At 39.8% G+C, this 22,097-nt stretch overlaps 1 protein-coding gene across 1 annotated transcript in view; it reads right to left on the bottom strand.

Annotated features, from left to right (window-relative positions):
• Positions 1–521: 521 nt before the first annotated feature.
• Positions 522–22,097, bottom strand: part of LOC138145254 (CLIP-associating protein 1-B-like) — a 61,700-nt gene continuing 40,124 nt past the window's right edge. Inside the window, exons 7-9 of the mRNA XM_069066892.1 lie at positions 8,490–8,696; positions 7,105–7,221; positions 522–3,849 (exon numbers count right to left, since the gene is read on the bottom strand). Coding sequence (XP_068922993.1) covers positions 3,763–3,849; positions 7,105–7,221; positions 8,490–8,696 — 411 coding nt within the window. The 3' untranslated portion in view covers positions 522–3,762. The remainder of the gene's footprint in view (positions 3,850–7,104; positions 7,222–8,489; positions 8,697–22,097) is intronic.

Here is a 22,097-nt window from a genome sequence, read left to right as displayed (position 1 = left end):
TAATTATTTAGTGGCAGTCAGAATCAGAAACTGGGACTCTGGAACCCTGGGCCCAATGCTTGTTCGATCACTCCACTGGTCTTGTTCACTGCTTTACTTTCATAAAGCTAGACACAGACTGGCTCATTTTATGGTTATGGTTTGTGGTTCTTACACAATGGGACATAGGATTTGGAGCTGGAAAGGCCTCTGAAAGTCAACTAGTTTCAAGAGTCAAGTAAATGAACATTCAGAGAGATGACATTCTTTGGAAACGGATCAGATTGGTTCATTTGGCCCTGCTTTTAGATTCTTAGGAATGCAGGACATAAAGCTATCTCCAGCTTAACCTGAGATTCAAATGACACAAAGGATACTCTCCCCTTAGGATGGGTTTCATGAATTTCCTTCTGCTTTTATCCTTTTAAAAGAAAATACCTCTTTATAACCTAACCAAGCTCTACAAGTCACCTTCTGATTCCAAGGTCATATATGGTGCAAAGTTTGAACTACTGGGCGAAAAAACACACAATCACAAGAAATTAAATGTAAGCTTTATTTATTCTAGGGCAAACTCAAAAGGGTTTTTTTGTCTTTTGTTTTTTAGCAAATCCTATCACGTTAATGTTAACAAAAACATCTGTACATTTGCCATGATACACTTAAAAGTGAAACAAATATTAAGATATAAATACAGATATGGATGTAACATGACAAAAGCAAAAAAAAAAAGTGTGTGTGTATATGTGTGTGTCTTTGTGCCTGTGTGTATGTTTGTGTGGGTAACCATGCGTGTGAACACACTGGAAACAAAACCATTCTGGTGGCTGACATTTTTCAAAGCTTTTCGTTTTTATTTCCAAACATTATTATTAGCAAAATCCGGCTGTAATTCTACAACGTTCTTTTTGCTGTCCTTTAATATGTAATATGCTTGATAAATAAAGGGTACTGGGGAAAGGAAAAGAAGTTTTATATGACAAAGATGCAAGTTGCATTACTTATACAGGTTATTGAGAAGCTAATAATAAGCAATAGAAAAGACAGTCTTGTATTGTTGTCATTTATCATCCAGCCAAGCACACATGGTGTACTTTGAGAAAGCCACATGCCTCGATACTTCTGCACTACATGAGAACTACAGTACTTAAAACCTGGGGCGGGGGAGTATGGATCAAGTGGTTTGCCCATGCCCTAGCTTAGTGGTGATGTCAATAGCACAATGGATAGCAACCCCGAGGTCCAGAGGGTGATGGGCTTTTTCAGGGCACTGAAAATTCAGAGTTGGTAAGCTGGGGAGGCAAAGTTTCTGTTGAATTACTTTCTTTTCTTGTTCTTTCTTTCTTTTAAATTAGCAAGAGCCCCGAAGGACAGGAGAGGCAAGGAAAGGCATCTACAGTTGCTGAGATTTGGCTGGGGCAGCCAGGCTCTGCTCTCACCTTCAGGATGATGCGATGGGCGGCATGCAGATTTGCTCTCCTTGGTGGCTATCAGAGTTTCCAGATCTGTAAGCCAAGAGACTTTGAGGTCTGCTGACAAGTGATTGTACATTCTCTCTCTCTTTTGGTAAGTTAAGAGATCGAAGGTTATGCAAGTGGTGTTCATGGCTAGCCCTTTGAGTACTACAAGGAAATTGGGCAACATTCAAGATACTTCCCAGCTAAAGGACACAGGGGATGCAGGACTCTGTAGGGGAGTAAGGGAAGGGAGGGAGAGGGAAACTTACTATATACATTATATTTAAACGAATTGATAAATAATCTAACCAGAATGTTTCTTCTATGGTGCAACACATTTCTACAGCAGAGAATAAAGAATCTTTGACTGACTTGTGTAGTGAAAGAAAAATCACATCAATGAATATCTGTCAACAAACAAAATATTATTTGATCAAGAAAGTAAGGCCTGGTTCTATATTTTGCAGCCCCAAATATGCCAATTACATTCAACCACACTTGTATGCCATTAAAAACTTTTTTAGACATAAGATAAAATTTAACTCGCTTAAGACAGCCATCATCATTTATTTTCATTAAACATGCTTTAGAGTGGACAGACATTGCAAAAGGATAAGAATTAACATTTTACAGTTTAAATAAGATTGCAAAAATCTTTCTCAGAAAATTATGGTTTTCCCCTTGTGCTCTTTCCTACAATAAATTAGTATTCCAACCAAATGGCAAGTGTTGATGTATCCGGTGGAATATTTTCCACCACTGAATTCTAACAGGAGCAGCTATGTATTTCCTATATATTTAAATTACACTTTAAAAGTCCATCCTGTAGTGTGAGAACACTCACTACATTAGTTTGTGGACATTATACAGTGCATTTATTCTCAGTGCATACTATATGTTTTTATAAAATATCTAAAATAATTTTAGAATAAGGAAAAAAATTATGTATTTTCTCCTATCTTCCATTCTATGGCTCTGAATTCTAAACCTGTCAGGTAAGTTGTGGAGAGGGCTAACAGGAAGAGCTGTGAAGTTTTACATCCTCTAAGATTAATTTATTCACCATTTACTTGGAGTAAAATTTTAGAGTTCCCTCTTCTCACTATTGCCTAGTGTAACAGATGTGAAATTTTCTTTGTCAGTGAATTGAGGTTTTATTTCAACAAATTGGCAGAGAATAATTTTGGTTTATATAATAAGAAATGACTCCTGAGTCATGATCTATTTGAATTTACCCCATAGTCTCCTATTCTACCTAAAAAGAAAAGTCAAATTCTAAAACTATCTGTCATTAATGAACTGAGATAATTTTTACCTTGAAGCTTCAGGGTAAATGAAAACCAAGAATACAGTATCAAATATCAATGGGCCACTAGAGAACAATAATTGCAATTCTTAGAACATAGCCTTAAACTTAAGGTCTCTACATTTATCCCAAGGGTGGTATTTAAATCATGTTTCCATAAAGATCCCTAGAGTACAATCTCTCCTACAATCCTGGCAAGTGGAATTTCGCTAAATGATTTTATGACAGACTTTGGCTTTTGTTTTTGGATTCAACTGAACTTTAAACCAGTTGTCAAGAAGTTTTATGCCCAGGAACAGATATCACGTAATTAAAGGAACTGAGCCTCAACCTAAAGTCAATACTAAAGACTTGTCAGTTTTCAGAATCTCTACTAAAAAGCGAGGGTACTTTATATACAGCTGAAAGACTGAAAACGAAAATCTTGGGGGCATTTAGTAGTTACCTGGTAAACGGCTGTTTTTAATTTTAACTGTTTTCTAAGACATAATTCACATTTCGGTAGGTTTCAAACAACAACTTAAATACACACACCACTGTCATCGTTTCCTTTGTGAAAGGCGCAAAATTCAGCAAGGGCCACACCCATAATGAAACAAAAGGTTATGAAGAAACTGACACGATCCTAAAACCCCAAATCTGTATCAACTTAACTTAAAACAAGTTAATCACTTTAGTTTAAACCAAGAAACTGGTAGAGGGGCTCACTTTTATAACACTGTGACCTACACCCCCTTTTAAAGATTTCAGCAGGCTGCACAAACATGTTATGGCTGTTTTTTTTTTCTTTTCTTTTTTTTTTGTATGAAGACTGCAACACAGGCCTTGCTTCCTTTACATTCAATACCAATAAGATTCTACACAAAAGCTTGAAAGGACCAAAATACTGATTGCAATAAATATCTGTGTGGCCTCCTTGTACTGATTGGGCGTGCCAATGAAGAAAAGGGGAGAAGAAAGGTCTCAGAGAGGCACCACTGATTGCTTCTAAATCTACACAAATAGGTCCAGATATTTCCATTAACTGTGCGTCGAAACATCTGAAGATGAACTGCTGTTGCTATTGGTGGTTTGGGCCCTCTTTATGTACAAATTTAATAGCTTCATCTGAAAAGAAAAGATAAGGATGAATTATTGGAATAAGTCAGTTTTAAAAATTGGCTATTTTACTAGAATAAACTTAACATGTTCAAAGAAAGTTTAAGACTATGAGGTTGAACCTCAAATGAAACTATAAAATTCATTTACTATTTAAATTTTAGTGAAAACCAACATTTTTTATCAAAGTAAGCATAGCAATTTAACAATTACCTGTGCACAAAATATTTTAAAACATCCTGATAAACCAGAAAATTCTCTGTTGTCCTGAAAAAGGTAAATAGGGACAGATAACACAGACAAGTGTATCTGATCCAAACTGTAGAGGCCAGAAAATTTTGTGATCCTCGGTTCAATGTGACACACTACAGCCAGGGAACAAAGCAATGGCTTTCCAAGCCCAAGTTTTCCATTCATTCATTTTCTCTCTTCACCTAGGATGACTACAACTATATGTGGCTTTCTCCAATAGTGGGGGAACTATTCTATTGAGCTTTTTAATATAAAAGGCAAAAAAGTATAATCATAAATAAAATTCAAAAAGAATGACCCTGTTCCATGTCCTACCTAACTTTCACCTAAGTTTGGTGAAGTTGTGATTGACTGCCAGTGGAAGAAGCTTGTCTACCCTTGCTGTCTCTACTTCCTTTCCTCTCAACTCTCTCCAATCTGGCTTCTGACCTCGTCATTCACTGGAAACTGCCCTCTCCAAGGTCACCCAAGTCGTCATTCTTGATCTCTCTGTAGCACTGGACACCCTCCTTTCTGGGTGTGGCTGACGCTTTTTCCCCTTGGTTTTCCTATCTATTAGGTCGCTTCTTCTCAATTCCCTTGGAAGGTTCATCATCCTATGATGCTCACCCGCTGTGGGACTAACCCAATTATTCTGCCTAAGGCCCTCTTCTTTTTCTTCCTCTTTTTCTCTCTATTCTTTTGGGTAACTCAGCTCCCTCAGATTTCTTCATCACCATAGAGATGACTAAGATCTTATATCTAACCCCTTGTCTCTCCTGAGCTCCAGATCTGCTTCATCAACTACGATTAGACAATCCAAATTGGCTGCCTATAAGTATCCAAAGCAGAACTCCTCATCTCCCACTCCCAACCCACCCCTCTTGAATGTTCCCATTTCTGTAAAGCACATCATTATCCCAGGTTTTCAATATCAGCACTGTCCTTGATTCCTCACTTCCAAATAACTAATCAGTTGCCAAATCTTGTATTTTTTTTTTAAATCTCTATAACATCTCTCACATCCAAAGCTGCCACCTCTTCTCTTATGTAGCCACCGCCCTAGCTCAGGTCCTTCTCACCTCTTGTTTGAACTATGGCAACAGCCTCCTGACTCGGTTACCCAACTTCAAGCCTCTCATTGATTTGCTTCATTCTTCACACAGCTACCAAGGCTATTTTCCTAGCACCTAAATTAGCTCAAATCTGACCATGTCATTGACTCACCCAATAAACTCCAGTGGCTCCTTATTATTTCTAGGATCAAACACAGATTCCTCTTTGGCATCCAATGCTCTTTATATCTGGCCTCCTTGGACATTTCTCCCTTTTAGCCACATACATTCCAGGCCTGGCTTTCTTACAGCTCCTCACACATGTGGAACTCTGTTTCTCCTTCTCCATGCATTGACGCTGGCTGTCCCCGCTGCACCTGGAATGTACTCACCTTCTCACCTCTACTTTTTAAGATCCCTCATCTCTTTGGGCACAATCTTCTAAATGAAGCCTCTTCCTCCTACCCTGTAGCTAGTGCCTTCTCCCTAAAACGAATCTGGATCTGTTTTGTAGCTATGCAACTTTAAATAAGGATACGGAAAATTAAGTTTCCTCTCCATTTTCTGGGAGACAATGACTGACAAATAAATGGAATGCCTGAAATGCTGCCTGGCAGAGAGCCCAAGCAATTCTAGAAGCTGTTTTTGCTTAAAAGTTTTTCTTAATTTCTAAGAAAAAGCTCCATTCTGGGTGTGAAGGTAGGGAAATGACTGATGTAAAAACACAAGTCATTCATAAAATTTGTGTTTTTTTAATTAAAACATTGACAAACCAAAATAGAATCCAGGCTTCACCAGAAGTTACCATGTTACTACTAGTAGTGGAAAGCACATTGGTTTGGGATTGATATTGCTTTACAATATCAATGCATGGAGTGCCAATGTCAAGGCTTTAAGGGTATCGCTATTGCGTGGGGGTTGGTCTGGCTTTGGGAAAAATAAAAGCAAACAAACAAACATCTGGGATGAGAATAAATTAAATCTGCCCAATCTGTCCTGGTATATAAGCTCCTCGGGGCCACCGTACTGCCCAGAAGTGAAATGAAGTGACCCAGAATTAGACAAGCCTGATTCTTCTTTTTTGGTTTTGGAAGCAATGCGAGTTAAGTGACCTGCCCAGAGTCAGCGTCCGAGGCCGGATCTGAACTCGGGTCCTCCTGACTCCAGGGCTGGTGCTCATTCACTGCACCACCCAGCTGCTCCCCGATTCTTCCATTTCTTAGCATGTTGTTCTGAGCAAGTCCCTTCTCTGTACTCAATTTCCTTATCTGTAAAAGGGGGATAATATTATGTACTGCTCTCTCACCAAGGGTTAACTGTGATCTTTATAAACAAAGTTCTTGCTATGTAAATGTGGTGTAAAGCATCCCAAAAAAGCAGGGTTTGACTAAACCAGAGTGTTCCCAACATTAGGGTCTGATGCAAAAACAGTAAAGCACAGATTTTACAGAGAGGCAGTGTAGCCTAGTGGAAAAAGCAACAGACTTGGAATCAGGAGAGAACTGGGTTCCAGTCCCACCTCTGGCACTTGTTAATTACAGGGCCACAAAGAGCCTACAAAGCGACCACTCCCCACAGAGCCTGAGTTTACTCACTGGTGAAATGAGGGTGATACGCATCTACCTACTTCCCAGGACAGCTGTGAGAAAACTACTTTATAAACCTCCAAGATCACGGCACAGAACACTGCCTCTGACGCCGTCACATTCAGCAATCAAGGACAAAATAAAAAACCAGCATTGAAAGATAAAATGAAAAACAACAGTTAGGAGTGTTTTACATTACAATCTTGGAGTAGATATAAAGACATTTACACTGCAGAGTCTGTTTTGTTTATCTTTAGGCAATGTTTTTTGGAAAACAAGGCAAAACTAAACCTTCCAAGGTGATAAAGGCTGCCAACAGGGTGGTTTCCCAGCTGGTTTGGGGAATCATGGGGAGATGCACCGAAAATATTCCGACTGTGTAATATACATACCTTGCTCCCCGTGAGCTGTGCAAGGTGAGGCTTCAATTCTTCTCCAATTACAGAATAAATCGCCACTAAGCAAAACACACTGGCCTTACGAACACTACTTTCGGTGTTGTCATAGCCCTGAGGACCAGAAACAAAGGAGAATAAAATTAAAGATGGCTTCAGACTCGTCTTTCATCTTCATCAAGTGCACACTGATTATCTGATTTTGTGTTTACGGCTAGCAGGAAACCTGAGAGGGTTTCTAAGCAGTTATCCGGAGCAGAGAAAGAGAGCAGGAAGAGACACGTACAGCCCCAGCCTGCAGACCTAGAGCCAGGAAGTTTTCATCTAAAGGCAGCTGAGGCTCAGCTGGACCGAGCTCCCCAGGACGCCTGGGTGGCCAAAGGAGCAGAGTTAATGTCACGGAATATAAAGTGGAAGCTGAGCACCAGAGTGAAATAAAGAGGATGCAAGGTAAGAAAAATTAAAAACAAAAAACCCGGTGACTTATGGTTTCTTATTTTTCTTTTCTCCCAAACAGAACAAGTTTCACTTATTAAAATGTTAAATTTTTTTAAATAGGTACAGAACAAACTGCTCCCCCCCTTAGGTATGCTTCCCTCCTCTGAGTCACCTTCAGAGGCTCCCCTTCCACAGGGACTAAAGCCTGAGGTCCAGGAAGTCAAAGTCCTTCCATAAGCCAGTCCTCACTCTCACCATCACCCTCAGAGGGGTAATGTACGCCCCGGCCAGCCTGAAGAATTCTGCTTCGTGGCCCCTAAACACGTCCCACGTTTTCTGGGCCTCGCTGCTGCCACTCTGGGAAGGCCCTTCTCTCTGCAGCCCTGTCCCCGCCCTGCTCCACACCCTGCTGGCTGAAATCCCGTTGATATTTCAAGGCTCAGTTCGGTCTCACTGTCCAGCAGTTCCTCATTTACAGACTGAGGTGCTGAATTAGGTCTCTTCCAATTTTAAAAGTTCTGCAATCAAGCCCATGAAACTTTTGCTGATCATTCCTGTTGGCAACACTGTCTTGCTCCTCTGATCTCCAGCAGCATTTTGCTGAGGCCACTCTCGTGACACTTATGAGATATCATTAGTTATCTGTGTAAATATTTTATTCTCCTCATTCTACTGTAAATTCTTTGAACGCACGATCACACTAAGGAGAGGGGCAGATTCAAGCAAATCCAGGGAAAGATCATGCATCTCAACGACACCTTGGGCACTACTGACTGTACACTGGTTTTAAGCACACTGCCGACCACCCCCAAATTCCTCTTCCTTGTGAATAAAGATGCACTTGTAAGCAGGATGAAAATGTTCTAAGGTTACTTTTGGCTGAGCGGTCTGACCTGTGAATTGCTAGCCGTCAGATACAGTGAAGTACAAAGCCCAAGCCCTACCTGTAGCAAGCCTGGGATGATGTCAGGGAGGAGCTGGTGCAAGGACTCCTTGGAAATCCTCTCGATAACTTTGGTCTGCATCTTAATGGCAGCTAGATTGATGGGGTAGTCAGCGGTCTGGATGATGGGGCAAAGTACTTTGATGCACTGCTCAGGGTGTATAGAGCCAGCCAATGTTGAAGCAGCTTCCTCTGCAGCTCTCACGACCTGAAAAAACAATAACCCCAGTCCCCGGCTTGGAGCGGTTAACATTTTCCGAGAAAAGAAGTGCCAAACACAAATGTTTGTTCCTGTAAGCCAAATGCCAGCAAACCAACCTAACGATAGATGCCATCCATTTATCTAGTTGTTAATGAATACAGAAAACATACTGCACTGTTTTAACCAGTGAAATTGGCTTTTAAGTAAGTGTATTAGGGTGTGTGTATGAACATATTTTAGCATAAGGATAAGCTGTGTCTGACTCTCCATGATCCCATTTGGGGTCTTCTTGGCAGAGATAATGGAAAAGTTTGCCATTTCCTTCTCCAGCTCATTTTGCAGATGAAGAAACTGAAGCAAGCAGGGTTAAGTGACTTGTCCAAGGTCACACAGCTAGTAAGTGTCTTAGGTCACATTTGAACTCAGGAAGATAAGCAGCATGTTTGTAATGAATGAATGCAAAAGCATTTATTAACTGCTTATCGCGTCCCTTAAGCTCTGGGGATACAGACAGAAAAGAAGCCATGGTCCTTGCTCTCAAGAAGCAGTGCATTCACTTTTCACATTCTAATGGGAGAGATGACACATATGCAAGGTTTCAGTTGTAAGTGAAATGGAAAGGTCCCATGGTCCTTAGGGTGCAGCATCAAAGGGGATAGTAATGCACCTTCTCTGGCGTCACTGCTCACCAACAAATCCACACGTTTCTAATTTTGGACCATCTGACAGCATCAGGAACGATGGCTGCTGGGGAGGCTCCTCCAGAACACTGTCAGGTTGCACCTCCATAAGCAGGGGGTCAGGGGCTAGGCAGGATCCAGGTTAGAAGCAAGCAAGTCTGCAGGGGGGCCCTTTAATTCAAAAACTGCCCTACCAGTGGCAGTTTGCTAGTGGCTGGTTTTGGTGGCGGCAAGGGAGGTGGCTACTTCTCCACAGAGATTACTCTTCAGGGATGGCTGGGGAGGCTAGGATGGAAGCAGGGCCAGAGACACAGGAGCCGATACTATTCCCCGGACTGTGGTTCAGCGTCCTGGGATGTTTCTACCTGGGTCTAAGGGGATAGATGAAGTGGTTGTTTGACTTCCCTGAGGGCCCTGGCAGATTGATGGACTGATTCACAGTGAAGTACATGTGAATAGAACCAGAAAAATAATGACCACAACAATATGTGGACAAGATGACAACAGAACAATAGAAACTTAAGTGCTGTGAAATGACAGTGGCCAAGCTTAGCCAGAGATATGAGAATGCACTTTGCAGAAGGAGAGCACTGTGGATATTACATATAATGTTGGATTTGGCTTGATTGAATTACTCTTTAAAACTTTTTATTATGAGGGGGAAGCGAGGGACATATTCAGAAATGCAGCTGATATAGAAACAGAAGATATCAATAAAAACCTGCCTGCCTCACCCATCAATCAATCAAGGATTTGTTAAGAGCTTACTATACTCCACTGTACCAGATGCTGATGGTACAAGTACAAAAAATGAAACAACCACTACTTTCAACAAACTTACATTCTAACTGGGGTGTGGGCAATAAGCACAAATAAAAATAAAGACATACACATACAAAGTAGTTAAGTAAATATAGTTTACGAGGGTAGGCACTAGGAATTGGGGTAGGGTGAGTGTCAGGAAAGGCTTAATGCAGAAAATAGTGCTTGAACTTGCATCTTTAGGGAAGAGAGGAGGCTCTAAGAGGCCAAGGTAAGGAGAAGGTATGTGTGTGGGATGGCTCTGAAAGGACACAAAGATGGGAGATGGCATTTCCTAAGTAAGGATATAGACAAAAGGCCGCTTTGACTGGATTAAAGGTGGGGAGGGGGAGACTGTTATGTCCAATGAGGTGGAAATAAAGGTTGGATCAGGTTGTTTAGGGCTTTAAAATCTGAACAGTTTATATTTGATCCTAAGTCAAACAAGAAGCCAGTGATGTTGGTTCAGTTGAAGAGTTGCATGTTCATATATTCTTTAAGAAAAATTACTTTGGGGGCAGCTAGGTGGCACAGTGAACAGAGCACCGGCTAGGGTCAAGAGGACCTGAGATCAAATCTGGCCTCAGATACTTGACATTAAAAACACTAGCCGTGTGACCTTGGGCAAGTCATTTAACTCTAATTGCCCTGCCTTCCCCCCTCCAAAAAAAAGAAAAAGAAAAATTACTTTGGTGGCACTATGAGAACAAACTGGAATGGTAAGAGACTTGAGAAAGGGAGAGTTCTTAGGGAGCTGTTGCAATAATCTAGGTTAGGTTTGAGTGGCGAGGTGGTATCTTTTTTACACCCCTCCAATACTGATTATTCTTATCTCTGCCAATTTGCTTGGTATGAGATGAAACCTCAGAGTTGTTTTGATTCACAATTCTTTTATTATTGGTGATTTGGAACAATCTTTTACATGATGGCTAATAGTTTTCGATTCTTCTTTTGGGAACTGTCAGTTCATATCAAAATGATATGAATTATAATAAATTTTATCAACAGAGGAATGACTGTCAAGTGTATATTAGTTTTCTATATCAGAGATAGATAATACAATATTTTTTCCACATTGACTGTGTTCATTCTATGCTAATTATCTTAGTTCTATTCACCCAAATGCTTTTTTCAGTTTTGTGCTATTCAAATTATTTTACTTTTGATGATCTCTTGTTTGATTAAGAATTCTCCTCCTAGTCATAATTCTGAAAGGCACCTGATCTGATTCTCTCTGGAATTTTTTTTAAATGCCATGACTTTTAATATTCGGGTCTTGGGTCAATTTTCAGCATACTATTATGACAAACGGTGTAAGATGATAATATAAATTTTATTTCTGCCAAATAAGCATATGAAGTCTAAACAGAACCTAAATGAACAGGAACCTGGGATTTTAAAGATAAGATGATCTCATCTCCTCTCAATGAATAGTCAATTAAACTTTTGGTCAACTGATGGTGGCACAGAGACACCATTATGTGAAAACTGTAAATAGGATGAGGTGGAAAGAGAAAAACCTAGTACTAAGATGCAGTGAATTAAAAACAATTTTTAGATAAGAAGCTAGAAATATTTCCTTTAAATAAAAAACAATTTTTAGACAAGAAGAAATTAGAAGTACTTCCTATTGTAACTTAATGAGTACTGACCAACGAATCAGAAGACTAAGGTTCTAGTACAAGGCATGTATTAGGTATGAAACTTTGGGAAAATAATTTCATTTTCCTAGGCCTCATTTCTCTTTACTGTAAAATGGGATAAGGACTGTTCCACTTCTAAGAGAAGCAATATGACATAGTAAAGGAATGCTGGACTTGAGGTAGAGAAGCTGGGTTCAACTCTGGGTTCTAACACTTCTACTATGATGACTTTGGACAAGTCACTTAACCTCTGTTGGCATCAATTTCTCCAAATATAAAAGGTGTACATGTGGGAGAGAAGGACTGGCTTAGCCAAAAACTAATTATGTTACCTTGGGCAAGTCTCTTTACTTTTCTGGGCTCAGATTCCTCGCCTATAAAACTAGTAAGTTGGATTAAATGAGCTATAAGGTAATTTCTAGTTTCAATATTTTATGATTCCATAAAGGACTTTGGGATATCACCTCAGCTTTAGTCATAAAAATGAAAGGGTGTTAAAAAAATAAATCAACCAATAAGTATGGTAATGGATTCACTTTGAAAAAAAAAGTTAAGGGTATTTCTGCTTAAACAAGAAAGTTATTAGCTTTATCTAACGTGTTTTTTAACTACTAAATTCCATAAAAGCTTTGGCTAGGTGCCTTCATGGAGCTTAAATGCTTACATATACAAAACAAAACAAAATTAACTTTCAAGGCTGTTATACTCAAACGGGAGCAGTTTAGAGTCCACTCATTTTCCTGATTTCTGTCACAGGCATGACAATTCTGGTAGTTTCCACTGTAGTCATCCTCAAGGCCTCATTCTCCTTGATCCCATATATTCATTCAATTGCTAAATTTTGTTGATTCTGCCTCCACGACACCTTTAGTATCAATTCCATACTTTTTACTGATGTGGCCACCACTCAGTCCAGACTCTCATCACCTCTCATCTTGACTATTGCAATGGTTTAATTGTTTTCTCTGCCTCCAGTCTCACTTTTCTTTCCAATCGATTCTCCATACATCTGCCAAAATGATATTCCTAAAGTGAATCTGATTGTGTCACTCTGTAGCTCAATAAGCTGGTGTGACTCCCTAATTCCTAGAGGCTCAAATACAAACTACTCTGTTTGCAATTTAAAACTATCTCAAACTTGGTATAATCTACATTTCTAGGCTTATTAATCATCACTTCCCTTTATTATGTACTTGATGGTCTAGTTAAAATAGTTTCCTTCCTGTTCTTCACACACGTATATGCTATGAACATTATGGGAGGTCAATAAAAATTTATTGACTGAAATTACTGACTTCCTTTTGTCCACTAAAGACTTCAGATAATGTCCCAAATATAAAGAAGTTTTAAATTCCTTTTGATTAGGAATAATACTCTAAAATACAGGTGTTAAACACAATCCACGACATTCTGATGGAACCAGATTAAACTGTAATCGGGAAGCATTTGACAAAAGAAATAAAAATAACAGAATATAGATAATATTAATATGTAATATTCTAAGTCAACATGTAGCCTACAAGGATCCCGATGTATGGTTAAGTGGTTCCCCTTTCTATTTTGGTCGGACACCACTGTTCTACAACACACTTTCTGACCACTGTACCATTTAAACTTTGTCTTCTACTGCCTAGGGCACTTGTGAAGGAGCAGGTCCCACACTGAAGGACTGATACATAGCCACCTAAATAACAGATACATTAGAAGGGTAAACGGACATATGCTATAATCACATGCTAATGTCTCGAAAATGCAACAGAAAGACGCTAGTCAGAAATACCAATGCAGACAGCTACCTTTAGGAAACCTTCTAAGTAACTCCCTCCCTTCAGGGTTTGCTTTAGCCATTAATATGACTGATCAGTCAATATTTACTGAGAGTGCATGTGTGCAAATCACAACTGAAGATGAGGTTGTCTAGGTTTTGTGATGACAATGACAATAGGGATTCTTGCATACTTGGGGGTGGGGTGAGGGAAGATTAATGTAAAAAATACTTATTGAAAAATAAAGATGACAATTTATACTACTGCCTCAAGGAGTTTAAAATCTACTTGATTTATAAGCCCATGTTATGTTTTCCTCAATTCCCCTCCCACCACTTAATTTTTATGTTTTCCCTTCATCCTTTCTCCCCAGCTCCATGGTTGTACACAAGGCTTGGATGAACTGAACTTGGATAACAACTCCACTCTTCCCAAGCTAGAATTAAGATGTGCCCTGAAACTTGAGCCCCCAGACACTGACATCCAGCTGCTGATATATCCTGAAGACTCTTGGGTCGTGCCCCTCTGCTGGGACTTCTGGGCTTTTCCAATCATCCTCTAGCTGAACTTTCTTATGTGTTTTAACTCCCTCAATTATGTATTAAATATGAGCTCCTTGAGAGTAGGGATTGTATTTAAAAGGAGCCTTTCTTAAAAATAACACTCTTTTACTATTGAAAACAATCACGAATATCAACTTACCTGTTTTCAAAACTGTTATTTTCCCATATTAAAGTTTTATTTTTAAAGGAGGGCTTCCAGTCTCAAACCAATACTCACAGTTCTTAATTTTTTTTTTATTATTTCTGATATATGCATGTAAAAGAAAATTCCTGAGTGTGAATCTGCTCTTTTTTTTCACCTGACAAACTACCTGCTATTGATGGAGAAATGACAGGGAAGTAAGCATGGTCAGACATGGAGGTAGAAGTAGGGACAGCAAAGTAACTGTGGGGGTCAGCAGGCCCCAGAACGGTTCTATAGGATATTGATTTGGGTCCCTTGGGAATGCCCTACATACCATCTCTATTACAAATTTTATCATCTTGGGGCAAGCTTGTTTTTACTTCTTTGGTCCTCAGTTTCCTTATTCACAAATGAAAGGACTGGAATACCTGACTTCTAAAAATGCTCATCCAGCTCTAAATCTATAATTTTATCATCCTAGATGTACTCTCCCAAGTTTTCTAGGTACAGTGTAAAAACACTGTTCTCCAAGGCCTGTTTCCAAGTTAGCCCTGCCACTGGTGGCTGTGTGGCTCCTGGCAAGTAAATGAAGCCTAATTCTGGGGCTCCGTTTCTTCATCTGTAATATGAAGAGAGATGATAAGGTCTGCCCTACCTATTACATAGGGGATGCTATAAAGTTCAAATGACTATAAGAGTTTTTTAAAAGCATAAAGCAGTACTCCAATGCACATTATTTAACTGTTACTTTGGCAGTTATGTGAAATGGGAAAAAAAAGAACTCAGGGTGCCCTGCAACTTTAAACTCGTCTCCTCCATGGCACTTTCCCATGACTATTAGGATTGTTACCATTAGTTCTTTGCTGTCCCCAAATTACCTATCCCTGATACATACATAAATACACATATATACATATACTATATATGTGTATATAGTATATGCATATTAATTTTTATATACACAAATATATATTATATATAAATTTCTACATATTATATACATAATATTTTTGTATTACTCTTTATCAGGATTTTCTTAGAGGAGCTACACTAAGCAGCTGAGACAGCTGGTCTTAAGTCATGAACTGCTAGATTCAAATCCCACTTTAGACAAATTACCTAACCTCTGTGACCCCAGAAAACTCTTTTTAAGTCTTGTAAGTCAAACAGAATGTATAATCCCACAATGGAAATACTTTCCACATTTATATCGTGTGGCACTAGTGAAATCCACAGGGTGGGTCTAAACAAAATGTTCCTGGGGGTTCTAAAAGGGGAAAGACTCAAAAGACACAAGCCTCTCAGCAAAGCACCCAAAAAAGTCCATTAGGTGCTTAATGATTTTTGATAAAACATAAAACGAGTCCTTCCCCGAGGTTCAGTGCCAGCATCGGGCCCTGATGATCATTTTCTCTACATTCCTATATTACTAGTCAATTTAAAGAAGATGTTCTTGATTGGCCATGTGTCTTAATGATGGAAGGACTGCTGGGTATAAATCTAAGCAGTTCAGTGAGTCAGTGTTCTGCTAACCAGCTGTTGGCACAGACAGCCATAAATCTAAAAGAAGACCAATTTGTGCTTCTTAGAAATTCGAAGCTGTTGGCCATAGGGATTTTTATGTGGCATAGACTTTATTTTTCAAATGGAAATAAAGCTATCTGAAAAAGACACAAAAATATGATTCAAGATAATAAAGCAAAATAAATATTTTTGGTTAGTTCTATCCAGTGATCCTATACAGAAGTGTGACTATATTTTTTACAAGACAGCCACCATATAATTAGTTGAAATGCTCTTCAACAGGTCATATGTTTCTTTTAAACTACTCAAACAAACTGGAATAAGTAAGCCAAGGATTTGGCTGTAAATCTATGTAATTAATTTATAGCCTAAAACAAAGGTGGAAAAACAGTGATATGACAGCCATCCTTTGTACTTTTTGTGTAGTGGGCCTGTATACCGAAATTACTGCCTTATCTTTGCAGAAAATCAAGGGCTGAAGGTACTATAGTACAGTGGAAAATTGGACTGGGAGTCAAGAGGCTTCAGGGGTGGGGAAACTGTGGCCTCGAGGCCACAAGTGGCCCTCTAGGTCCTCAAGTGTGGTCCTCTGACTGAATCCAAACTTCACAGAATAATCCCCTTAGCAAAAGGATTTGTTCTGTAAAATTTGGACTCAGTCAAAAGGCTGCACCCAAGGACCTAGAAGGCCACATGAGGCCTTGAGGCCGCAGGTTCCCTCCCCCTGGCTAAGTCTTAGTTCTTCCACTAATGTTCTCTTAATTTCTCTGGACATCAGCTCCTTTATCTGTAAAATGAACAGGTTGAGTAAGATGATCTAATGGGCTTGTTCTAACTGAGAAATTATAGTAACAGGAATTTTAATGTAATTATACTTTAATATATAATGTTTAACATCATAATATATGGCTAATGACAAGTTAATCTATCCTTAGTCAATAGGAAAATGAAATATTTTGGAAAAAATACTTGTGTGCTTATGTGTGTATGTATACACATTTATGTATGTACACACAAACACATACACCTCCCCCAGTCTCCTACCGTGTTTCCCCGATAATAAGACCTATCCCAAAAATAAGCCCTCCCCTTACTGTGTAAGATTCCTCTAAAATAAGCCCTCCCCCGAAAATAAGCCCTATTGAGATTGCTACTGTAGTGAAGGTGATCCCCTGCGCTACACGCTACATTACGGTACCCTCTGTATACACCGTCCGTCCCCCCCCCCCCCGTGAAACACACGCCGCGCTCCGAGCTGCATACAATCAGAGCTGCAGCAGTGAGCGCGTCATCCTGTTCTTCCCCAGTGATTTGCTTATTGAATAAAGGTACATTTTTTTGTTCACATTTACCTGTTTATTAAAATTGCTGTCAATGTTCATTAAAATAAGCCCTCCCCTGAAAATAAGCCCTCTGGTGTTTTTCTGTCCAAAAAAATAATAAGACAGCGTCTTATTATCGGGGAAACACGGTAGGTATCTACTGCAGGGAAAAATTTAGCTGACTCTTACAGTAAAGAAATTTATTGAAATGAATAGGAACAGGTAATAGAAAAAGGCTCAAAATATCACAGATTTCATTTATCTACACCTGATAACAAAAGCTAACTGAAAGCCAGCTCTCTCTGTGCTGCAGGGTGGATAACTTGCTGTTGTAGCACCGATTCTGGTGCTAGGTGTCTGGACAACACTTCCCCCTCCCTGGGGTTAGAACTAGTCTGTGGTGACAGGACCCTGTTTTGGCAAGGAAAGGAGCTGTCCTTGATTTCACTCTATATGCCAAGCCCCTGACTTCTGGCAGACTGCCTGAACCAGGCTGAACTTTGGGTTCTGCTTCTGAGTTCTATGTAACATAAGAACCAATGATTATAAATGTAAGCAAACAGATAGAAAGAGCAAACATGGTCAGCAAAATGAAATGAGGAAAATATCTTTTTAACAGCCAGTTAGCCAAAAGTGGTGAAGAATTTAAAGAGAATGAAGACAGCAGTATCACATTAGGCTTTTAGTTACATATTCTGTTTTGACATATATAAAAATGTTCTGCTGAATTCAAGACAAGCCTGGTCGAAAAAACCTCTAGCGCGGAGTCCTCAGTGACAATGATTGATAACCCTGATCTCGAATAAGCTGTCTGGAAGAACACCTGCTAAGAAAGACTCACTAATATTGTTGTCTGTCCTTTGTTTTTGAAGAGGACAAATGACATCGCAGAGCAGTCTTGATCTGCTGGTGAATTGGATTTAACTAAAGCCTTGGTGAACAAAGCTGGCAGCCTCACTCTCTTTTCCAGTCACTGAAGTCCAGTGGCAGGACAAAAGGCAAGAAAACTGGTAATGGCCCTAGATGCAATGGATGGCCTTGGTGTCTCTGATGTCTGACCAAGCTCTAAGCCCTCCATAGAGCCTGCTTCAGCCACCTTCATGGCCACTGGAACAAATTGTGTTCATCCACCCTTTCCACGGGGGGAGGGGAAGGTCTTCACATGCTTGAAGTAGACATCTCCCTAACTCCTACGGGCTGGGGGCCTGTCAGTTACCCTTAACCTGGTTTAGCCTGTCTGCTGAGACGGTTTTAGCAGGGTGTGGGCACTGTGAATGCTACTGCTTCTTGCAGCCACAGGTGAGAGCTGGGTGGCAGGTGGACACAAAAGGTGGATGAGCAGCCATGAAAAGGGCTCAACAAGCTCTCACACAGAGGACCTAATACTGTTAGCTAGGGAAAAAAAAAAGACTAGGATTATTTTTTTTAAGTAAGCTCCCAATAAATGTGATCAATTTATTTCTCTTAGAACTTATAGTTTCTTTTATTGCAGATAGTTCCTCAAAAAAAAAAATCTATCTGCAGGTATTCAGACACACATATATCTACATAAATATTTATGTGCATAATAAAATCAGGCTTTATGATGGTTTGGTATTTCTATGATCAAGAGTTTGGGACTGCTAGATGGCCAGGCCTGGAGGCAAGAAGACTCATTTCCTTGAGGTCAAATCTGGCTTTAGATATTTACTAGTTATGTGACCCTGGGCAAGTCACTTAACCCTATCTGACATACATATGACCACAAATGGAGGTAGCCAGTCTAATGTTGACAGACTGAGGGATCAGAGACGGAAAGAAAATCCCAGTACTACAGTGTTATTCAAAAAATATTGAAAGAAAGAAGGGGAAGGTCTCCAGCACATCCATAGATGAAGGATTTCTGGAAAAATATAGACAAGAACTGCACAGGATAAGAAGGTGTAGAAGGGTTATAATTTGTATCAGTAGAGAAAGTAGCCATGCCAATGAGATGACTGGTCTGGCCAAGAAGTAGTTTAAGAAAAGGTACACATGATTTAAACATCCCATTTAAATTAAGGCACAGTCTAAAAGTACCTTCTGGAAAACACTGGTAAGAACATACCCATAATAAAAGATGCTGAATTTTAGCATCTCCTTATAGCAGCTGTGCTAATGCAAAGGGAAAAGTCAGTCAGTTAATAAGCATTTATTAATCACCTACTATATGCCAGGAACTGTGCTTGCTAAGTACTGTGGATACAAATACAAAAGAGGAAGATGGTACCTACCTTCAAGGAGCTTACAATCTAATAGGGGAAGACAGCACACAAATGGAACCTAAAGTAGGGTGGGGAGGGAAGCCCAGAGCCTGGGCATGATGAAGACGACCAGAGGAGGGAAGTCAGGAGGGAAAGAAGAGATGGATTTTCCGGCACCCTCCTTCCATGGAGGGCACACTAAGCTGCTGACTCCTCTAGGCTGACATATGTAATTTTGGGGGTGCAGGTTTAGAATGTGGTGCATAGTTTCCTAGGGACAACACAGCCTATCAAAGTATCAGAGAAGCAGGTATACAGTGGAAAGTGAGATAGAAGGTTGGAGTTTTACTTCCAGCTCGACTACTACCTAGCAAAGAAAACATGATAGAAGCAAATAATTTCATCCATTTGGGGCTCAGTTACCTCATCTATGAAAGGAGAGGGCTGGACTAGATGATCTCACAGGTTCCTTTTAAAAAGTTCTGGCCTTTCAATGGGAACTTTTAGCCCAGTGTAGACAGTGGTAACAACCCCAGACTTGGATACAGTGAAGTTAATTGTTAATGAATAAAGCTACAGGTCAAAAAGTTAAAGGAGAAAATGTGACTCTATACAACAACTATTTTCACTGAAAGACATCAAATACTTAGAAAATATTACTCTGCTACATTTCAAGAATAAATTTAAAAAATTAATTAATTTTTAAAACTTTTAAATCTAAGATGTATGACTATTCATTTGAAATGAAGCATTTTCCTACATTTCCTTTTACATGGGCATAATGTAGTCAGGAAATTCCCATCCCTCTCAACTCAATCGCCCCCCTCCCCCCCCCACTGCATCCTAAAGCTACCCATGCTTTCCAGTGTGCTTTGGACTACATGGGCAAATCTTTTCCTTTCCCACTACTTTTCACCTTCTGGCTCAGAGATCTGAACCTTCCTGATCATCCTTTCCGGAAGTGGTTGAAACTTTCATTCATTCCCCACCTCCCACCCTCCAATCACTGGTCAAGGTGGGGGAACTGGAATACTCCTTGCTCCCCATTTTCACTTCCAGGCTCGTGCTCTCTCTAGCAACATTATTCCGTAATCTTTCCTTCTTTGAGGTTCACTCGAACCGTATCTACTTCCAAATCAAAATTCTGGTAGCTATTGTCTATCAGTCTTCAGGACATTCTCCTTCTCTCCTCAGTGAGTCAGGTGCCTGGATCACACTCTTGTGTCCAACTCCTGCCTTCATAATAGCGGACTTCATCATACATACTGATACTCCCTCCAGCAGCCGTACCTCCCAGTTCCTCAACTTGTTCACTTACCACTCCTTCATACCACCCACCCCTCAACTATACAGTCTTACTCTTAATCTTTCCATTACTAACAAATACACCGGTTTATGAACTCTAAAATTCCTTTAGTTGATCACAATCTGCTGCCATTCTATGTCTCCTGTCTTGCAACCCCAAATCCTGTTCCTAACCTTGACCTCTACTCCCTTGACCCCTTAGTTTTTTTTCCCCAGGTCATCATGCTTGCACTGTCCACATGCTATTACTTTTTCCATCTTGACCTGTAAAAGTGAACCCATTCAACTCTATAATATCTGCTTCTCTTGAATCCTTTCCCTCATCTTATCATTGATCTGGAACTACAAACCTCAGCTACAGATGACTATCACCATCTACTGGATTGCTGCTCAACAAAGCTAGAGAAATCCATGATACCATACTGAATAGGTCTATTACAAATTTATGTTACATAATCTCAACTAGGTCCTCACGGCAGTGAGATAATCATTTTACACTTCCTTGATTAACTCGTATTCTAAATGCCAAAGCAAGTTCTTCAAAACCTTTTCAACGTACCTCATATCTCCTTAGCTCCCTTTCTCCTCATCCTCTCAGCTGAGAACTTTGCCTCATATTTCAATGAAAAAATTGAGGTCATTAGCTAAGAGTTAAATAGGGAGAGACTGAAGATAAGTGAGGGAATTGGAAAGCTAGAGTGGACAATCTACTGGAGAAGATGGGTTGGCAAAAAGGGGCCACTTCATCATGTGTGATGGGGTGAAGATGGAGATGGTGGCAGAAAGCATATGGATGACACAAGATGAGAAGAGGGAGTTCTCAGCGAATGGCCTCAACTTTTTCAGTGAAATGAGGCAAGGTTCTTTTTTTTTTGGGGGGGGGTAAATAGTATTTTATTTTTTCTAGTTACATGTAAAGTGAGTTTTCAACATTCACTTTTTATAAAATTTTGAGTTTCAAATTTTTTCTCCCTCCTATCCTCATTAGTCATGTTGTGAAAGAAAAAACAGAAAAGGGAAAAGCCACACAAACACACAAAAAAGTAAAAATAGTATGCTTCAATCAGCATTCAGACTCCATAGTTCTTTCTCTGGATGTGGATGGCATTTTCCATCATGAGTCTTTTAGAATTGTCTTGGATCACTGTATTGCTGAGAAGAGCTAAGTTAATCATAGTTGATTATTGCACAGTGCTGCTGTTACTATGTGCAATGTTCTGGTTTTGCTCAGTTCTCCCAGCTTAGGCTCATGGAAGGCTTTCCAGGTTTTTCTGAAATTCACCTGCTCAGCATTTCTTATAGAACAATATATGGGCATTCCATTAATTTCCAATTCTTTGCTACCACAAAAATATTTTTGTACATATAGGTTCTTTTTCCTTTTTTGGGAGGCTTTTTTTTTTTGGAGGCGGGGGAAGGCAGGATAATTGGGGTTAAATGACTTGCCCAAGGTCACA

This window comes from Petaurus breviceps, unplaced genomic scaffold (assembly GCF_028583685.1).
Source record: "Petaurus breviceps papuanus isolate PSGF00001 unplaced genomic scaffold, PetGlider_PUasm1.0 90731, whole genome shotgun sequence".
Classification (NCBI taxonomy): Eukaryota; Metazoa; Chordata; class Mammalia; order Diprotodontia; family Petauridae; genus Petaurus; species Petaurus breviceps.
Note: the sequence above shows the minus strand (reverse complement) of the source record. Positions and strands in the feature narration are given on the sequence as shown.